Source organism: Plectropomus leopardus, chromosome 9, assembly GCF_008729295.1.
Source record: "Plectropomus leopardus isolate mb chromosome 9, YSFRI_Pleo_2.0, whole genome shotgun sequence".
Classification (NCBI taxonomy): Eukaryota; Metazoa; Chordata; class Actinopteri; order Perciformes; family Serranidae; genus Plectropomus; species Plectropomus leopardus.
Genome location: NC_056471.1, coordinates 33,924,723 through 33,945,251, shown reverse-complemented (window position 1 = coordinate 33,945,251; position 20,529 = coordinate 33,924,723). Strand labels below are relative to the sequence as shown.

Genomic DNA, 20,529 nt, shown 5'->3' with positions numbered 1-20,529 from the left:
AGATGTCTTGTTAACTCAGATCTGCAAAACACAAAAGCAAGCATTACATGGTGACATTAAAAAGCTGCATTTTCAAAAGATTACACTCTTGAACCTGGTTTCAAAAATTGTATTTTTAGGCACACAAAACACCCTTGTAGTGTAAACAAAAGACCAAACTGCAACATTTCATGCAACTGTTGCTGTGTAAACAGCCCCTAAGAGAAGAGCATTTAACACAGTGTCATGTGTATAAAAATGCACGGCGCGATGTGGGGGAGCAGAGACGATGTTGTTTATATAAATGGTGAACAAAAGAGGACCAAAAACTGACCCTTGTGGTACACCTGTACAAGTGTCAGAAAGGTTTAAGATAAACGAGAGGAAAAAGCAGCTAGTTTGTTTACAGTAAATAAATAAATAAAAATCAGCCACCAAGTTCAAAGAGCAACTCAAATGCTGTTAATCCACCACATCTGGCATTGTTTCTGTTTCTTGTTGTACGATTCTGCAAACCAAAGCTACGTTACATTTGTACACTTGGTCACGTATCATTTGAGGTGTTAAAGTGCAGCCAGTCGATGCAAACGCAGGTCGACTGCTGTCTTCTGATGTTCTTGCAGTTGCACATATAGAAAAACTTCTTATAAGATTAGAGATGAGACTGACGTGTTTGAACTTTTACAGCCTGTCATCATGATCTTCATTAGAGATGGGTCTCTTCTCCTTTAGAATAATTAGTAGGCGTCGGCCGGGACGTCGCCTTGCTTTTGATGTTTTTACTGTAAGAGGATGTCTAATGAGGCACTAAGTAAAAACATGTGAGTGGAGAATATACGGCCTTTAAAATAAACATTTAAACAAGTTTTAAAAAGTCAGTAAAGCTTAAACAGGCTGAGAGAAGCTACATTTCAGAGATTTTTTTTCAACATATTTTTCAGTTTTTAAATTTTCTTTTCAAGTTTCTGGGGGGGTAGAATAGTACAAACAAGTACAAACAATACAACATACATTTCCATGTCACCTATTACAGTTTTTTTTGGTCAGTTTGTGGGATATTTCTTGCCGGGTTACTCATAATGTTTTTGTGTGTTTTTAAATAAATCAAACCAATTTTGTCAGGTTTCTTTATTTTTTATGCTGTGCTCATTTCTCGTCTGGTTCTGGGTGCAGGGTTATTGATTTATAATTAAAACGCGTGTGAAAGGAGTCTAAATGTAGCACGAGAAAAACTCATGATGGTCCAGGTGTTAAAGGGTTCATGTTGTACAATAAACAGTGTGTTTGCTTGTGATGTATACATGCAAAATGTATGTATTTTCTGACATTATTGTGGGCTGTCACAGCGTGCACGCAGAGGAAAGAATGCAAAGCAAACCGCAGGAACATTTTGTTCAGGACAAAACGTGCACTGAAGTATGCACTCTGACCACAACACACGGCTGTTGTGTGTTTGCTGCACAAAGTGTTCAGTCTCCTGTCTGCAGCTACTGCGTTACACTTTTATTCTGAAGGGCCTGGCTGTGCACGCAGCTGCTCGTGGTCCCCTGGGAGACGGGCGAGGGAGAGCCGGAGCACCCTGTTACCATCTCCACCCGTTCATCCAGACTCCAGCGTCAAGAATGTGAAACAACAGCCGAGCCTCGTCCACAAAGCCCAAGTCCCTCCTCTCAGCTTCCTGCTGCCGCACGCCGACGCTGCGGCTGACAGAGGGCCCCGAGGGCGGGACGCTGCTGCAGCTTCAGAGGGATTTTTTAAATGTTAACACAGCAGAAGCTCTTGCTCATGAAAGTTCACCTGGCTCAGTCTTTAATCAGCTTTTCTGTAGGGAGACGTCCCTCCAAAAAACTTTAAAGTGAACCTCAAAAAGAGCTTTGAGAAAGACTGATCTTGATTTTTACACGTGCTGCACATTTTACCACAATTATACATTTTATGCATTAACCCTTTCAAACCTCTCGTGCTGCGTTCAGACGCCTTTCACAAGCTACTCGACCCTCTGAACCCTGATTTCTTTCGTAACCAAAGGGAAAAAAAGCAATGAGCAGCTCGGAAAGAAATGTCCCACAGATTGCAAAAAAAAAAAAAAGAAAAGTTAAAAGTAACAAGAAAAATAATGAAAAATTATTATTAAAAGGACAGCATTATTAGAAAGCAAAAAAAGTATTTTTATAATGACAATAATTTTATATTTAAAATCATATTACATAAGAAATATAAAATAAAATATATAAAATTAATTCATTTAAAGCACTTTTTTAAAAGTTTTTGGTCATTTCCTTGTAACTTTTTAATACTTTTCTTTCTTTTTTTTTTTTTTTTTTTTTTACAAATTTTTGGATCATGTCTCGTGTCTCGTGAAGCTGCTTGTTGTCTTCTGCACATTTTTTATTTATTTATTTATTTTAAATCAGATCAATTTTCTCAAGTTTCAAAGGGTTCAAATTCAGCCCTTGTATGTCACATATTTCTTGCAGGCACTTTTTCTTGTTTTGCCTGATTGAAATAAGCAGCAGTTTTCCACACAGACAGACGTCTGCTGTGGACGTCTCTCTGCTGCAGAGGGCGACAACATGAAATGACAGAAAAAGGTCAAAACCTGTTTGCAGTTTGATCGAGCAAACAAATAACAAAAGAAACATCTAGCGTGGCTCAGACGGCTGCAGGTCAGCAGCTGCAGGTTTGACAAACAGAGAGTGTGGAAATGAGCCGGTTTATACGCTGCAGGACTGATGAGGGGAATGGGGATCAGGTGTGCAGGTGGTTTGCAGGTGTGTGGGAGTAATCAGCTGATGGGGATGGCGGGAAAACGGGGTTACTGCAGGGCGAGACGGTGCTGGTGCATGACGGGGAGAGTTTGTGTGTTGTACAGAAAACAAAATATATCTAGTAAATGTCTTGAGGCGTCTTTTTATTTTTATTTTTAAGCAGACAGGGAGGAGACAGTTTGTCTTCTATGACACAAAACTTCTGCTCTACACATTAACCCTTTGAAACCTGATCGAATTGGTTTGATTTCTTTCAAAACACAGAGGCAACTTCACAAGACATGGCCCAAAAAATAACAAAAAGTTAGTTAAAAAATGTACAAAAACTTACCAGAAATTAAGCCAAAAAAAGGCCTAAAAAGTGCTGAAAATAAAATATGAAATGATTTTATATATATTTTATTATATATTTCTCCTGTAATATAATTTTAAATATAAATATTACTGTAATTGTAAATATATTTTTCTGGATATTTTCCCCCTTTTTAAAAAAAAACAAAAAAAAAAAAACAATAATCTTCTCTTTTGTAAAACTAAATTTTAGATATTTATCTTGTCACCAACCATTTTTCTCAGGTTCAAAGGGTAAAATAACTCGTGAAAGACGCAGGCGCAGCACAGGAAACCTCAGGAAGGTTAAAGCATTAAAATGAGGAAAATTTCTGCAGAATTTGCACTAAAATAAAAAAAATTATTATACATTTTTTAAAAACTGACAACTTTTAAAGAAAACGCATCTTTTAAATCCCCTTGCAGGTTCAGGAGTTCTGAGGATGTTGGTTAAAAAAATAACTAAATGAAAGCAGGAAATTAAGTATTAATGTCGAACATATTTTAAAGCTTAAATATGGAAAGCACATTTTGTGCGCAGAGCGATATGACTGTGTGTAACATCAAAGAGGGCCCTAAGGGTTCATTTAGACTAAAGACACACACACACACACATAGTGGTATTAATAGGTAATAGATGTTAATAATATATGAAGTATACCGTATGTGGGTATATTTTGTGCATTTGTGTGTGTCCTTTTTTCAATTAAAAAAAGGAAAAAAAAGAAAAACTGAATAAAACTTTGTCGCCCCAAGCGGGTAAACAGCTGCGGTGCACCACCCGCTTCAAACTTAAAAAAACAAAAAAACAAAAACGCACCGGTAGACGCCAGTCGGTAAAACAATCGCACCTTCAGCCATTGCTGTAATTTGATTGGCCCTGTTGAGAAATCCAGGTAGAGAGACAACCCTTCGGGATTGGCTGTAATTCAGAACTCCTCACAGAGGCGCCATATGATTGGTGCATGTCTGACATAGCTTCAATGTGATTGGCTGCATCGCTTTTAAAGGGGGCGGGCTGTCAGGTTCGGTTGCGGGGCTGTGAAACCGGTAACCGAGCACTCCAGCACGTTGTGAAGCCGCTAGTGTTTCTGGCTGCCGCTGAGGTGATTCACGGAAATCACTCGTTTCTGAATCCACGACTTTTTGTTTTTTGATAATTGACCCACTGGTAAGTTCCTCTTTTAGATGAAATATCAATAAGTTTCGTTAAAAAAGGTCAGATTTCGTTAAAAGAATCAGCAGATTATCTGGGTCGCTTTTCTCGGGCTCCGTCTACGTCCTGGAGTAGACATGGTTAGCTGTTAGCACACTTTAGCATTAGCACGGTGATCGTGGCCTAGTTCTTGAAATAAATAGCACTTTTGTTATTACTGTGTTATAAATCGCCGTCAGGTGATAACATAGTTATTACTATGTAGAAACATCGGGGAATAGTCACCACCATCACAGTTTAGTTTCACTCTGGGTTTCCAGGAGTTAGCCACCGCCCATGTGTAGCCCACTTCTAGCTCTCATTCAGTCGTGACTCCCTCCCTCCCTGTCCTCCCTAACGTCCTCACTCGCTACTTTTCCTCAAATTTTTCAATTTCTGCTTCCCGGGAGTCTGGTGGCTGTGATCTCCCCGGCCTGGCGGCTTTAATCTCGGTGTTCGCGGGTGTAAATGTTCCCGGGGACCGGCCGGGACACGTGCTGGGGCTGCTCCTGACGCCGGGCTTTAGCCGGTGTCTATTGCCCTAGTTTTTTGGGGCTCTTCCAGCAGCTGTCGCGGTTTTTAGCTCCGCGGAGGGCCAGCCAGTGTGCCATGTGAGCCCGGTTAAATCTGGAAACCGCCGGTGGAGTTGTCCTCAAACGTCCCGCCGCGGTGCGGGGCCGCCATGACGGGAGCGGAGTTAGTGTAGGCCGGTGAACGGCACCGTGACTGCGGGCACGGCGTGGCCTTTGTCTGCGTGCCATGCTGTGCACTTTCACACGGAGCTGCCGTGTGACTCCGCTGCTCTTTATCTGCGCGTTATTCCCAAAATATTCCCCGCCTGATGCCGGCCCGTAACATCACGTCTGCTCGGCGCTTTTGTGTTTGTGGCGGCTCGTTTTTGTGTGCTGGTTGCTGAGTGTGTGCCGGGACAACAGATGGCTGTAGGCTGTGTGGACAGGTGTGGAGGACAGTCCACGAAAGACTGGCTGCTCAAAGACACCAGTGTTAGCCAGGGCTGTGCGATACAAAGAGATCACGTGGATCTGAAACATAAGGTTATATCTCAGCTTAGGTAGCAGATATTTATTTTTATGAAATAAATGTTGTTTTTTCCTGATTTTAAAGGTTTTCACAGTAAAGTGATTCTTAACTTGTTTTAATATTTGCATCTGTAATATTTGTCATTACATCTGCGTTAGTAATAGTTATTGATGAAGAATTGTGTTAGTATTGTAGCAGTGACTATTGAAATAAAATATTGTACATCAAAGAGGGAATTTGGCTGAAAGAAAAAAAAAAGTTAGATTCTGTTTCCCAGTTTGAGCATTACGAAAGTGCTTTTGAGGAGGTTTAAAAAACATTGAGATATATATTGTGTATCGAGATATTGCTTAAAAATTCTCTGGTGTTTTGGCGCAGAGAAAAAAACACATACATGTAGAACAGAAAGAAAATGACAGAGTCTGACAGAAATGTGCACAACTATTTTTTAGGTGACGTTCGAAGGTTCACAGTGTCAAGAATAAAAAGAAAATGAAGTGTACTGAGAGGGTAGTCTGAAAGGATGTACATTCATGTGTACTTACCACAACTGTTTCAACATATTCTTTGTACTACAGGGTTCAAAGTGTACGTCTGGTGATACGGCTCGGGGATTCATCGAGATTATATCCATCGTAATATGAGATCAGTCTTAGATTTTATATATAAATATCTATCTCGAGGGTTGTTTTTTCCTGTTTTTAAAGGCTGTTAACTTACATCCCCGTTGATGACGATATCACCGCACATTTCCAGCATTACACAATTACTATCATCACGATTGACAACAATATCCTGCAAATTAATGACAACACCTTTTTTGTTTGTTCAGCAAGTGCTTTCTTATAATTAAAATTTAAACCATTTATTTATTGGAGGTGTGTGAAAGTCTGACAGGAAGTCGAGGAGGAAAGGAAATGAGCAGATTCTCCTTCACGTTGCTCTTAGAAGAAGATATAGAAGATACACTTTATTAATCCCTGAGGGGAAATGGAATTTCACTCTGTCATGCAAAAACAGGCTATATATATACACACACACACACACACACACACACACACACAGAGGACCTAAATGTGCATATATATATATATATATATATGTGTGTGTGTATATATGTATGGGACAATGCACTATTATATGTCTTTACAGTCCCACCCTTTACTCAAACAAATGTATTCCTACTTCATGTTGTGTTGTGCTATTTTATTAATACAATACACTTTTGACTCATTTCTAATAACTGCTGCAAATGACTGAGGAATGAAACTACATTTGTTTTCTTTTTGGGGAATTCACAAAGTGAGACAAACTGTTGGTTATCATTCGATTGTGGATTGTAACAGAAACAGAGCAACAGCAGTCGCGTCCTTAATTTGTTTTTCCTTCCTCGCGGGCAGGCATTGGTTTCACTTCATGTCAGAGTGTGAAAGTCAACTCGCAGAGACTTGAAAGTCGCTTTAAGTGGTCGATCCATCAAACGTGGCGAGCGTGTAGGCACCGCGTGCAAATATTCATGTAGGTGGCTGCTTTTATTCAACATGAGCGCTGAGTTAACAAATACAAACATACAGGAAGCATGTGTGAAGCTGAAATCACAGCAAACAAGCTTCAAATATGCTGTCAAGCCTGAAAACACAGATTAACCCTTTAGGGACTGTTTGGTGCATTTTAAATGTTTATTCTTCTTTTCTCCTACAATAAGTCTAAAATACACTGTGGAAACTAAATAGTTACATTCAGACTGTTCAGGTCAAAAATGCTCCATTGAAACCCATTCAAACTGACATTTTTGATCCCACAGCCATCAGAGCAGAAAAACAGGACTTGTATTATTTCTGGGTGTCATTCTGGGCTTTTGACTCTGAATTTGTCATTTTGACTATTTTCCACCTGATGAGGTCATTTTGACCATATTTGGCATCTGGAGGAAATACATGCTATTTCCACTAGGTGACCTGTCACAGTCAATGTAGCTGCTGATCACTGACATATCAACTGTCAGCTGCACACACTGATCCCAGACTGCACTACATCACACACTGACATATCCCAGACTGTCAGCAGCTCACTCAGACTATCACAGCAGCTACACACTGACATATCCCAGACTGTCAGCAGCTACACTCACACACTGACGTATCGTATTATTTCTGGGTGTCATTCTGGGCTTTTGACTCTGAATTTGTCATTTTGACTATTTTCCACCTGATGAGGTCATTTTGACCATATTTGGCATATGGAGGAAATACATGCTATTTCCACTAGGTGACCTGTCACAGTCAATGTAGCTGCTGATCACTGACATATCCCAGACTGTCAGCAGCTACACTCACACACTGACGTATCCCAGACTGTCAGCAGCTACACTCACACACTGACGTATCCCAGACTGATTAAAAAATAAAAAATCCTCTTGGCATGTAGTATATTGAAAATGTATTTATTTTTCCATCTAAAAACTTGTGACATTACACAAAAAAACATTTTAAAGGGTTGAATTTCTATAAATTAATGAATATTTGATGTTTATGATTAGGACTGATAAAAATAAATTCAATTAGAAAATCATATTATTGTATAATATTTTTTAAAGCTTGATTTTGAAAAGCGCATTTTGAGTGCAGAGCGTAATATTAAAGCGGGCGTTAAGGGTTAATTTTGAAGGTGTCGGGCTGCACGTCGGGGCCGACTCAGTGAAGGGAAGAAAATGTTCTAATAAGAAACGTTGAGGCGAGTGAGGATTACATCCCATCATCCGGCTGCCGCCTCACACGGACGTCGCTGCGTTCCTGATCAGCAGGTCGTGATGCGGCCAGACTCGTCACCCGCAGCCAGAACTTCCTGGTTTCAGTCCAGGCGCTTATGCAGACGAAGGATGAACGGCACCAAAATCAAATCAAGGCGACCTCCAGCTCAAACGTCACAGTGTGCGACACACGTGGCTGAGGGTTCTGTAGCGGCGCGGGTTCGATTCCCTGTGCTGCACGTCGCTCCTCTCCCACCTTTTCTGTCTCTCTGAACTGTCCCATCGATAACGGGAAAAATCCCAAAAATAATCATCTTAACCATCATATCCCGCATGTGTCAGTGTGTGTTGTACGTTAACCTGAACCAAAGATGATAACGGTTATTAATGATCAGTTAAACGATCATTAAGAATTTCATTGGTGTGAAATCCAGTGGATTTATTGATCAGCTGTTAGATTCTGCAGTATGCTGCTGTGAACTTTGACTGAGGATAAAACACGTTTGTTTGAAATCAGCAAAGTTTTTATGTTTGTTATTTTCTCCAAATAACGATTAATTAATTAATCAATCGAACGTTCATTTTACCAATTGATCGATGAAGGAAAGTGTACATGTACACTTTACACTATTTAGAGAGTTTTTGTTTATCCGAAATGATTTACGCTTCAAACTGGCGGCAGGATCGGATCTGACTGATCTCAGATCAGGACACAAATATACATTTTCGGAAGTGTCGCTGCTGCAAAATGCAAACTGCCGCGTGTTTGATGTCAGAGGTCAAAGTGGTCTTCAGCGTTTTGCACAGCAACAAAAAATAGACGGACAGTCGTCGAGGCGTCCTGAAATCCACGGCGGGTTTCGGATATTGACATTAATTTACAATTAGACAGCGACAGATAACTTAATTGTTGGCTTGACGACACTAAAGATATCACAGTGACGTGAAACAGAAAGTCACCAATCCTGACTCTGGAAAAACTGGAAACGATGTTTTCTGGATTTATTGATTATTGAAATACAGATCGATTAGCGGCCGCTGTTTCTGCACCCGTTCTTTACGTTCCGGGACATTATTTCTCTGACCTCTTCCTCCTTTCTGCAGAGATTTCCAGTTGACCAAAGAAATGGTGATGGAGAAGCCAAGTGCCCAGCTGGTCGGGCGAGAGTTTGTCCGACAGTATTACACACTCCTGAACCAGGCCCCCGACTACCTGCACAGGTGAGACCGCCGCCGGCACCCGTCGGGTGATTGTTGCTGAGTTCAGCAATTATTCCATCGAGCAATATTCCTCCAGCTCGTGCCTGTAGGCTGCAGCATGTGACTCATGTTGTGAATAATGTGTTATTCTTACTTATGTTTCTCTCTGTTTTTCATTGCAGCATTACATGTATTTATACTTTTAACTTGCATAGTAGTTTTACACACTGCATTGCATAATAAGGCACAGTTTTATTTGTACACACCTATACATACTTTTATTTTTAAATATTGACATATTTCGGTTTTATATTTCATGTTTGTATATAGTTTATGTATATACTTGCTGTAATTCTCTGCTGGCATCAGAGCGACTTTAAAGAACCACAGTTTCCTCTCGGATCAATAAAGTCTTTCTGATTAATAAATGTGTGCAGACTAAAGGCAAACGTTGTCTTTGTTTTCTGCATTGAAGTCTGCATTTTTTACAAAATATTAATATACGTAACATGACCCCCCCCTCAGTTTAAATGGAACAAATTAACCTTTTTGTGTCCCCTCAGGTTCTACGGAAAAAACTCGTCCTACGTGCACGGCGGCCTGGACAACAACGGCAAACCGGTGGAGGCTGTTTATGGACAGTCTGTAAGTGGCCTCATCCTGCAGATAACAGCTCTTAAAAATGTTATTTCCATAAAGCGGCGCTGCACTTTCACTCCCACGCACCCACACTGAGTGGAAAAAAAACTACAGAGCTGCAGGAAAAATTGTCTGCTGGAGCAGTTTAGTCCAAAAAGGACAGTTAGCCTGTCTCTTGTTCTCTCTGCTGTTCGGGAGTTTTAAGAAGCTGATAATGAGCCCTTTGGACAGCTGACAACACCAGTCTCTTTCTTTCGCTATATATTACATTACGGTTTACTCTCTGGTGCGATTTCCGAATATTTAAGTATTTTCCTCTAAAATACGAAATACTGTGAGGAGTACGACTCAGCAGCAGGAAACACCTGCACGCACACACACACACACACACACACACACACACACACACACGTATACATATGTGTGTGTGTGTGTGTGTGTGCTCAAAGGGTGAGTTGTGACAATAATACCTAATGTGATGAGGATTTCAAACCTCATGAATCAGAGTCTTTTCATCACAGCAGCTGGAAATCAGATTTTTTTTTGCCAAAAAACTTTATTTTAAGGTAATATTAGGCACCACTAACATACACTCTGATTTAAAAGCTGTGCAGAATAAAGTTCAGGCTGCTGCTAACTCCTCAAACTGAATAAAAATGTCTTATTTCTTGAGAGAAAAAGTTCTTTTAAACAGTCAGATGAAATTAAATTCTTAAATTTTTCTGAATGAGTTAAAGTAGTCATGAAAACCACAAAAAGTCATTGAAGTTGCAAGAAGAACTTCGTCTGGAAAAGTTATGGGAAAACAAAATATACCCTCAAGAAAAATTGGCCAAAATAACTTCATTTAAAATCACGAAATAAATTAAAAAAAATCTGATTGGCAGTAAAATAAACAGAAATACAGTCGTTTAAAAATAGCTGTAAAATACAACCATTTAAAGCTGTATGCTCCTCCCCTAAAGCCCAAATGCATGCTTCAGTATTTTAAATATTCAAAAAAAGCTATTAATTACATCGTAATGTAAAAGAATCTGAGGAGAGTTTCTGTCTTTTTATTGAACGTGAACTCGTCTCTCTGCAGGAGATCCATAAGAGGGTGATGGCTCTGAGTTTCCGCGACTGTCACACCAAGATCAGGCACGTGGACGCCCACGCCACCCTGAACGAGGGCGTGGTGGTGCAGGTGATGGGCGAGCTGTCCAACAACATGCAGCCCATGAGGAAGTTCATGCAGACCTTCGTTTTGGCGCCCGAGGTTCGCGGTTTGACCTTTAACAGTCGGACGCACGCGAAGCTTCGTCACTTCTCTTTGGGCTTTAACGTCTGTGTTTTTTCGCTCCTGCAGGGCACCGTCGCAAACAAATTCTACGTCCACAACGACGTGTTTCGTTACCAGGACGAGGTGTTCGGCGACTCTGATTCGGAGCCTCCGGAAGGTGAGATCACGTCCATGATGTGTAATTAAAAATATTTTCCTCCTTTTCATCTTCTCTGGAGACACGATCCCTCTGATCTCTGAACTTCATTTTTCTGTGCTGAGACGCGTTTCTCATTTACGCTCTGCAGATGCACGTCATGCACGAACGCCGTCGCATCATAATTCAGCTGCTTCGATCGTCTCTCTTTGAAGCTCGTGTCTTTTTTAATGACGCAGCTGAAGAAACCTCTCAAATGTTTGAGTCTGGGAATATTTGATTATAGGTGCATAAATCAATTTTCAACACCAAACCAGCCTCATCATAACAAATCTTCCTCTGTCTTTGTGGGAATCGATTTCAGCGGGGCGATCAAACCTTTGAAATAAAAAAACAAATTAAAAAAATCAAAGGAGGCAATGAGTCACGAAAGAAGAAATGATCCCAAAAATTCCAAGAAATTTAACTAAAAATTAGTAAAAAAAAAAATAAAGAAATAAAATTAAATTTTAAAAAAAAGAAGAAATTATCCCAAAAAATACAAGAAAATCAGCACCAAAAAAGAAAAGAAAAAAAAGCACAGAAATGACCGGGTAAAAGTGCTTAAAAATTCGAATAATTTTGTAACATAATTTTAAAGATGTAATTTTGACGGTTATCAACTCAATTTTTCCCAGGCTCACTCAATTTTTCTTTTTTTTTGACCAAGACATTTTTCACCAGCTTTTTTTTAAAAAATAGTTTTCTAAATCTCCTCATTTGTGAAAGATTTCTCAGCAGGCTGCTGATTTTCTTTTTCCGTGTTTTTGAAAGAAACCGCAGCTCTGTGCTCAGAAGGTTAAAAGCAAAAAGAGGCTGATGGGCTGTTTTCTTCGTTTTTGTGTTTTCAGAGTCGGAGGACGAGGTGGAGGAGATCGAGGAGCGGGTCCCCTCGCCTGACGTGGCCCCCGAGGAGTCTGCTCCTTTCTACGACCCGTCGGCCTGGTGCGCATCCTTCAGGATTTGATCTGATGTGTGAACTTTCTTTGAGGTCTGTAAAGGTCGCTCAGCTGATGTGCGTGGTGTGTACCTGTCCGGTGCTTGTAGTTCGGAGCCGGTGGTCCCCGGGGACGAGGAGGAAGCTGCGCCCGTGAGTCCGGAGCCGGAGCCGGAGAAGGAGGCGGAGGCCGCCGCGGTGGAGCTGAAGCCGGAGACGATGCTGGAGACGCAAACAGACGCAAACACATCCGACGACCAGACAGAGAAAAGCCCCGTCTCCGCCCCGCCCACCGCAGAACCCGCCGCCGCGCCCGCCGAACCCTCCCCCGCCGCTCCAGAGGAGAACAGGGTGAGTGTGAGCGGCTCAGGGACACTTTTTGTTTTAAAATCTGATGAATGAGAACTGAAAGACCTGAACGTCTCCCGTGTTTCGTCCTCTCAGCCGTTCTCCTGGGCGTCCGTCACCAGTAAGAACCTCCCTCCCAGCGGGGCCGTCCCCGTCTCAGGAATCCCCCCACACGTCGTCAAAGCCGCTCCCACAGCACCGGTACGTCCTCTAAACCACCTCAGGACGTCGCTGAGGACCCTCCGTCTCTGTCTCTCTGCATACAGACTCGTGAAATTAAAAATTCTAACTATAAAATCTGTTTTTGCTCTTTCCTCTGTGATAAATGAGTTATTTTTAAAGACCAAAAAATCATTTAAAAAAAAAATTCTTTTAATCATTCCTCCGTGGCTCACGGTTTTGAAGGCATGTTGTCTTCAAAAGAGAGAGAGAAAAAAAAGAAACATTTTTCATGTGAAATCATCAATAATTTTAAACAAAAAAAAAAGAAAGATACCAAAACATTTTTTAAAAATTCACAAAAATTCTATTTAAAGAAAAAATTGCCACATTTTTTTTTAGTGTTTCTAAATTATTTTATTACTTTAATTTTATTTAATAAAGCCACGATATAATCATGAAAAAGAACCAGTGAAGATTATAGATGTTTCAGAGAACGCAGTCTTTAAAAGTCCTGGAGATTAAACAGTTAAAATGTGTTTGAAACGTGTAAATAAAGACGGATCTGTGATGAACTCCGTGTTTTTAGGAAGTTTTAGAGAGTTTTTCACTGCAGACTTGGTTTCCCGTGTGCAGATGAAGGCAGCAGGACACGCGTGTCCCCTGCTGGACGCGTCTTCATGATGATAATCACAGTTGTTGTTTTGCCTGAAGTGAAGCGATGAATCTCCGCGGCGGAAAAGCCGCTCGTCTCTTTTTTTCTTACAAAGTGTGTCGACCGTTTCAGCCCAGAGCCGAGGTCAAGACAGAGTCCCAGACAGCAACACAGAGACCACAGAGAGACCAGAGACCCAGGGAACAGAGGCCCGGGGGTCCTCCGCCGGTACACAGAGGAACCAGACCAGGTACGCGCACGCACACACACATGCACACACACACACACACACGCACGCACACACACGCACGCACGCACGCACACACACACGCACACACACATACACGCACACACGCACACGCACGCACACACACACACACACAGTCGTGGTGTTTTCTGCTGAATGTGAGAGCGAACGTGACTGCAGGTGTGTGAACATTCAAACTTTATCCACAGACATAAGAAACTTTCCTAAACTTTATTTATAGCACTTCACTAACACGGTTACAAAACAGCAATAAAACAGAAATACAGTTAAATGCAAACAGTCGTTCGCGGCATGCGTTCACAGTCCAAAAATAAAGCAAAGACCACTTCCTGAGCTGGTCTGAGTTCGTTTTGAGTGTTCAAATATGCGCCAAAAAAATGCTGAGTCATCGATCTGAGTCCGAGTGTGAAAACAGATTATTCGCGTAAAACCGCCGTGAACTGAGTCACGAAGCAGGAGGTTGTTTGATGTGTTCTCACAGCGTTTGTCGCTCTGTCGGTCTGTTTCAGTTCGGGAGGGCGAGCAGGGCGAGCAGGAGGGGCGCAGGGTGGCCCGGTACCCCGACGCCCAGCAGCTGTTCGTGGGAAACGTCCCTCACGACGTGGACAAGACGGAGCTCAAGGAGTTCTTCGAACGTGAGTCGGATTTGACGATGAAGCGAGAGCTTCTTAAAAGTTGTTTCTGCTCTGAATTTGGCGAATCCGGCGATGAATTTACGGTGAAGTGTTCTCTCCTCGGCAGAGTACGGCACGGTCCTGGAGCTGAGGATCAACAGCGGAGGGAAGCTGCCCAACTTTGGTTTTGTGGTTTTTGACGACTCTGAGCCCGTGCAGAAGATCCTCAGCAACAGGGTGAGACTCTAACACCAACTCAGTCTGCGTTTGGGTCTTTCGTTCTGCGTGTGTGTGTGTGTATGTGTGTGTGTGTGTGTGTGTGTGTCTGTGTGTGTGTCTGTATGTGTATGGGTGTGTGTGTGTCTGTATGTCTGTGTGTATGTGTGTGTGTGTGTGTGTGTGTATGTGTGTGTGTCTGTATGTCTGTGTGTATGTGTGTGTCTGTGTGTGTGTGTGTGTGTATGTGTGTGTGTGTGTGTGTCTGTATGTGTGTGTGTCTGTGTGTGTGTGTGTGTGTCTGTGTGTGTGTCTGTCTGTGTGTGTGTCTGTGTGTATGTATGTGTGTGTGTGTGTCTGTATGTGTGTGTGTGTGTGTCTGTATGTGTGTGTGTGTGTGTGTGGTTTTAAATACCCTCAGTTTAAGTCTCTCATCGCCCTTATCCCGTGTTTGTGGAAGAAATCGAGCGTTTGCTCGGGTTTTAAAGGGTTAAGGTCACAGACACCTCGAGGTTCTCGTGACTTTCGTTCTGTTTAAGTTTTTTAACTATTAACGAGTTTTAATCTTTATTTTTTGTCTGCAGCCCATTAAGTTCAGAGGCGACGTGCGGCTGAACGTGGAGGAGAAGAAGACCCGGTCTGCCAGAGAGGGCGACAGGCGGGACGTGAGGCCCCGCGGCCCGGGAGGCCCCGGCGGTCCCAGAGAGCGAATAGGAGGCGGCGGCGGCGGACCCCGAGGACCCCCGGCCCGCGGAGGCATGGCACAGAAACCCAGCTTCGGCTCCGGGCGGGGAGCGGGGCCCAGCGAGGGCCGCTACTCGGCCCAGCGCCAGTGACCCTCTGGCGCGCTCCGAACCTGAGTCAGATTACGATCCGGATTCTCCCGAGCCGGTTTCCTGCGGCGGGAAACAAATTGGACGAGCCTAAAATAAACAAAAAAACCTTCTTTACGCTGCAGCCGGGAGCAACAACGAGCAGGAATTAATCACGTCAGTCAAATTCTGGGTCGCTGCACAAACACGCGGCCCGATGTCTGACGTTTCCTCCTCGCCGTTTCTCCTGAAAAGTATTTTGAGGGATTTCGGAGAGTAACTGACGCAGGTTTGGTGAAGCTTTCACCGTCAGATCACGCCGGCTCCTGCTGAGTTCAACAGCCCGTCTCAGCGTCTGTCTCTCCTGAGGACGGCTGCCTCCTCCTCCTCCTCCTCCTCCTCCTGCCCCTCCTTCTCCTGCTGCTCCTCCTGCTCCTCCTCCTGCTCCTCCTCCTGTTCCTGCTCCTCCTCCTCCTCCCTCACCTGCTGCTTTTTGTTTCCCTCTGAGGAATCCAGAATGTCACTCCTCTTTTTTTCGTTTTTTTTGACCCATCTCTTCCTCCTCTGTCTCCTCCTCCACCATCACATGTATTATCTGGACTTTTTTTTGTCATTTTTTTGTTTTGTTTTTCATGCTGAACTTGAATTTATTAAGAAACAAAATCGAAACACGCAAACACATGAAAAAAAGGGTAAATACTACTTGAATTGGGGATTAAAAAACCCAGAGTTTAGGTTTTTTTCGCGTTCTCTCTCCCTGTTTCTTAAAGGAACGTGTACTTTTACTGCTTGGGCAATCCTGTGTATTGCTGCCACCGTTGTATCTAGCGATGGATCTGTCTTATCTTTTTATTCTATCAGGTCAAGAGCTGAACTGTAGTGGTTATATTTGAGTAATAATGTTGGCTTGTAATATGTGGATTCACGGACGCGTCTGAATGGAGCATGTATCAAATCATGTTATCAAATCCTGTTAGCTTCTTCTACCGATGCACTTCATTTGTCATCATGTTTAAAATGAGCTCACCTGCCGATGAGAGAACTAAATTAAAAGTGATTTACTGTTTTAAAACCTGTCGCTCTGTTTCATCGTGTTTTGGCCGAATGTGCAGATTGTGTGTTTGAAGGATAAAACACTGACAGAAAAACACTTTTTTTTACAATACAGCTCTAAAAGGAAATTATTACAACAAGGAATATTCTCATAAATGACTAGATAACTGAGTCAAACTAAAACTGAAATAACTGTACAGGTTTTTATTGCAGGTTATTTTCCAAAAAACGAACAAAATAAAAAAAAAAAAAGATGGTGCAGGTTTAATTAAAGCAAAGAAACAGCCCGGACATCGGTTTCAATTTCAAAAATATGAGAAGAAGACAGCAACTTAAAAAAAAAAAGGCTAAAAAAATAGCAAGAAGTTTAAAAAAAAAGTTAAAGAATAAGCACACAAAGAAAAAAACAAAACAAAAATGACCTCATTGAACAAAAGCGCTAAAACTTATATTTTTCTTTCTCCTGTAAAATCATTTTATATATATACAATTGAGACAATTATAGGCAGAGTTTTCTGCACATTTTGCTACATTTTTTGATAATATTTAATAAGCTTATTTTCGGGTCATTTTCTCGTCAGCTCTTACTGATATTCTGCAGTTTTTGGGACATTTCTCGATATGTTTCAGAGGTCTAAATGCTAGTTTAAAGGCGTGTGACTGCAGCAGGTGTTAAAGGGTTAAATCTGCAGTTTGAATCAGCTGTGAGCGGGTTTCTTCTTCTTCTCTGCTGTCAGCAGTCTGATGGACGTAAAGCGCCGCTCTCAGCAGGAGGATCATATTCGGTGAACGTGAATCTTCGTGAGCTGAATCGTGATCAGAGCGGTTAGTAAAACAGACGCGTCCCGATCAGGAAGGACCCACGAAAACCCTCATTTCCCGAATTAATAACCCTTAAGGGCATGTTTAAGTGGTGCTTCTTCACGGGTACAGCCGCACATCCAATAATCTCGACAGCGGAGGAATACACAATCAGCCGGCTGAAAACAAACTGCATTTTCACCGAATAACTGATCACGTTTGAGCGTTCGAGCTGCGAGTTCGTCACTGTTCAGCTCTCAGACAGAAAACAGCAGGCAGGAGATTTATTCACCGGAAAATCCTCAAAACAAGGAAAACCAAGAACGCTGTGAAGTCAGCTTTTACAGTGTGTGTGTGTGTGTGTGTGTGTGTGTGTGTGTGTGTGTGTGTGCAGGTACTGCTGTGTGTTAAATACAGTTCATGTGAGTTTTAACATATTGAATGGAAATTACAAACTGTTTTTGTGCCTAAGTTTATCTTAGAGAGACAGAGCAGAATAAACAATAAACCAAAGTGCATCAGCACAACAACCAAAAATACCAGCAGGGAAAAGTTAATTTAACCGTCTGAAATCGGAGCAAAGGACTTTACAAGACAGCCCAAAAAGCTGCAAAAAATTTACAAGATTTACAAAGTTACAAGAAATTATCTGGAAATGAACCAAAAAAAAACCACAACACAAAACAAAATGACCTAAATAAAATGCTGAAAAAAATATATGCAATTTTTTACAAGTTGATTTTAAATATAAAAAGATTATAAAATATAGTTTTCTGAACATTTTTTCTTCACAATTTTCTAATAATCCTCCTCTCTTTTTTAAAAACTATAACTCATTTTCTTGTTGCCTTCACTAATTTCTTCCAGTTTGTGTCTTTTCGCCGATGTTTCCCAAAGCAATCAAACCAATGTGCTCAGTTTTTAAAGGGTCAAATAAAAAAAAACAAAAAACAAAACAGATGACATCCAGGTTTTAAAGGGTTAAAGGACTCATATCTGATTTGAACTCTCAGCTGAAGTTTGAGGTTTTTAAAACAATATTTCAGATGCAAACGATGCTCTTAATGGACTCGTGAGTGGTGCCGGGTTTGAGTGTGTGACCTGAGTGTGTGTAACAGCACGGTGTTGACACATGCTCACATGGTGTGCACACGTTGTGTACATTTCTGAGTGTATCAGTATTCTGTGTGTGTGTGTGTGTGTGTGCAGCTCCTCCTGCAGAGAACACACACATTATTAGTATTCGTGGCTTCCAGCATGTTCTGGTCCAGCTGGCAGCAAGACCCCAGACATACAGGCACTGTGTACACACACACACACACACACACACACACACACACACACACACACCGTTATAAGAAGTCCAGACAGGAATATATTTTATATATTTTTTTGTCCAGCTTTAATATTACACACACAAAATGCTTTTCAAAATCAAGCTTTTAAAACGATAAAACATGATATTATTTTGTACTTTCATTGAGTTTATTTTTTTAACCAACATCACTTCTAATCATAAATATTGTTTTTCCTGCTGACAGTCTGGGATATGTCAGTGTGTGAGTGTAGCTGCTGACAGTCTGGGATATGTCAGTGTGTGAGTGTAGCTGCTGACAGTCTGGGATATGTCAGTGTGTGAGTGTAGCTGCTGACAGTCTGGGATATGTCAGTGATCAGCAGCTACATTGACTGTGACAGGTCACCTAGTGGAAATAGCATGTATTTCCTCCATATGCCAAATATGGTCAAAATGACCTCATCAGGTGGAAAATAGTCAAAATGACAAATTCAGAGTCAAAAGCCCAGAATGACACCCAGAAATAATACAAGTCCTGTTTTTCTGCTCTGATGGCTGTGGGATCAAAAATGTCAGTTTGAATGGGTTTCAATGGGGCATTTTTGGACCTGAACAGTCTGAATGTAACTATTTAGTTTCCACAGTGTATTTTAGACTTATTGTAGGAGCTGAGCTGCAAATTCACTGATTACACTCAAATACACAATCTGGACTACATTTATGCATGAACAAAGCCAAAAAATCAAAAAATGAAGAATAGAAAGTGTGTAAATGCGCCAAACAGGGTTAAAATAAATGTTTAATCTTGTCGTGACCAGATATTTGTTTGCGGTCTTCGCGCTGAGAGTCAGATCAAAGTGATGCAGATCAAAAACACACCCTGTATGAGGATATAGCTTAAATTTGTTTTTTGTGTCGTGATTTTCTCATGTTGCTGTAAGTCTTTAACGTCATTGAGCGTCGTGTTCGTTCTGTTGTATTAAGGTGCTCCGCAAGTTAATGAAGTTCACTCACTGACGCACGAGCTTTCTTCTTTTTGCCACAACAAGAAGTGTCTCAAACACACCGAGCCGGATTAATCAAAAGCACATTAACCCAACATGTCTGTGACCGTCACATCAGTGTGACCGTGTGGCTGCATGACTTCAGAGAGCTGTGTGTGTGTGTGTGTGTGTGAGCGCGATGAATGTTGGTAAAACAACAAAAGCAGCAGCAGAGGTTTGCTCTGTGCAGGAGCTGTGTTTTGTAAGAAGTGAGCTGAGAGCTCAGCAGCTTCAGGAGCTTTTCAGAGCTGCTCACAGCTGATTCCTATCAGCTGATGATCCTCCTGCAGCCGCAGCTGCTGGATCCAGAAGCACAGCAGAGAATCAACACTCTTAATCTGCATGTGCAATGATGGAAACTGCTTTAAACAGGATATCATGCATTTCATTTTTGATAACCTCATGGCAAAAAAAACAGCCATTTCCTGTTTTATTTTCTTGAAATTAATTAGGCCCTTAATTTAAGCTATTTGTGCTTTAAAATGACCAAAAAACTGGTACAAATGAAATAAAATAAAATGAATAAATAAATACACATATAAAAATAGACATTAACTGAAAAAACATGTCTGTAACAGTGATGTCAGTCAATAACGACGCCCTACAGCGAGGATTTATTTGCAATTTTTAATACTTTTTCTTTAATGATTACACAGATCCTTGAGTCGAGTAACAGAAAGCAGAAGATCCAACTCCAACAACCTTGACAATGTTCAAAAACAGGTAAAGAGATTTTTGTTCAGAAAACCTTTAATCGTTAATAGAATTAGTAGTATGACATATTTCAATAAATATTTAGATATATACAGATACAGCAGAAACGGTACATTCTTTTTTTCTCTTCAAATTGCTTCACATTTTTTTGTACAAGCCAAAATATCTGCCATTTTATTTATACTCATGCAAAATATTGTTTCTCAGATTAATGAAAAATAAAAAGGATTTGCTGAACTTTTTCTTTTTTTTCT

General features: G+C 41.3%; 1 protein-coding gene across 1 annotated transcript; it reads left to right on the top strand.

Moving 5' to 3' along the window:
- Nucleotides 1-4,124: 4,124 nt before the first annotated feature.
- g3bp1 (GTPase activating protein (SH3 domain) binding protein 1) lies at nucleotides 4,125-16,439 on the top strand. The gene is made up of 12 exons (XM_042492923.1): nucleotides 4,125-4,248; nucleotides 9,167-9,283; nucleotides 9,826-9,907; nucleotides 10,986-11,159; nucleotides 11,250-11,340; nucleotides 12,210-12,303; nucleotides 12,406-12,646; nucleotides 12,740-12,844; nucleotides 13,590-13,707; nucleotides 14,235-14,360; nucleotides 14,467-14,576; nucleotides 15,140-16,439. The coding sequence occupies exons 2-12, from the start codon at nucleotides 9,189-9,191 to the stop codon at nucleotides 15,389-15,391; spliced, it is 1,488 nt and encodes a 495-aa protein (XP_042348857.1). The 5' UTR covers nucleotides 4,125-4,248; nucleotides 9,167-9,188; the 3' UTR covers nucleotides 15,392-16,439.
- Nucleotides 16,440-20,529: the final 4,090 nt, after the last annotated feature.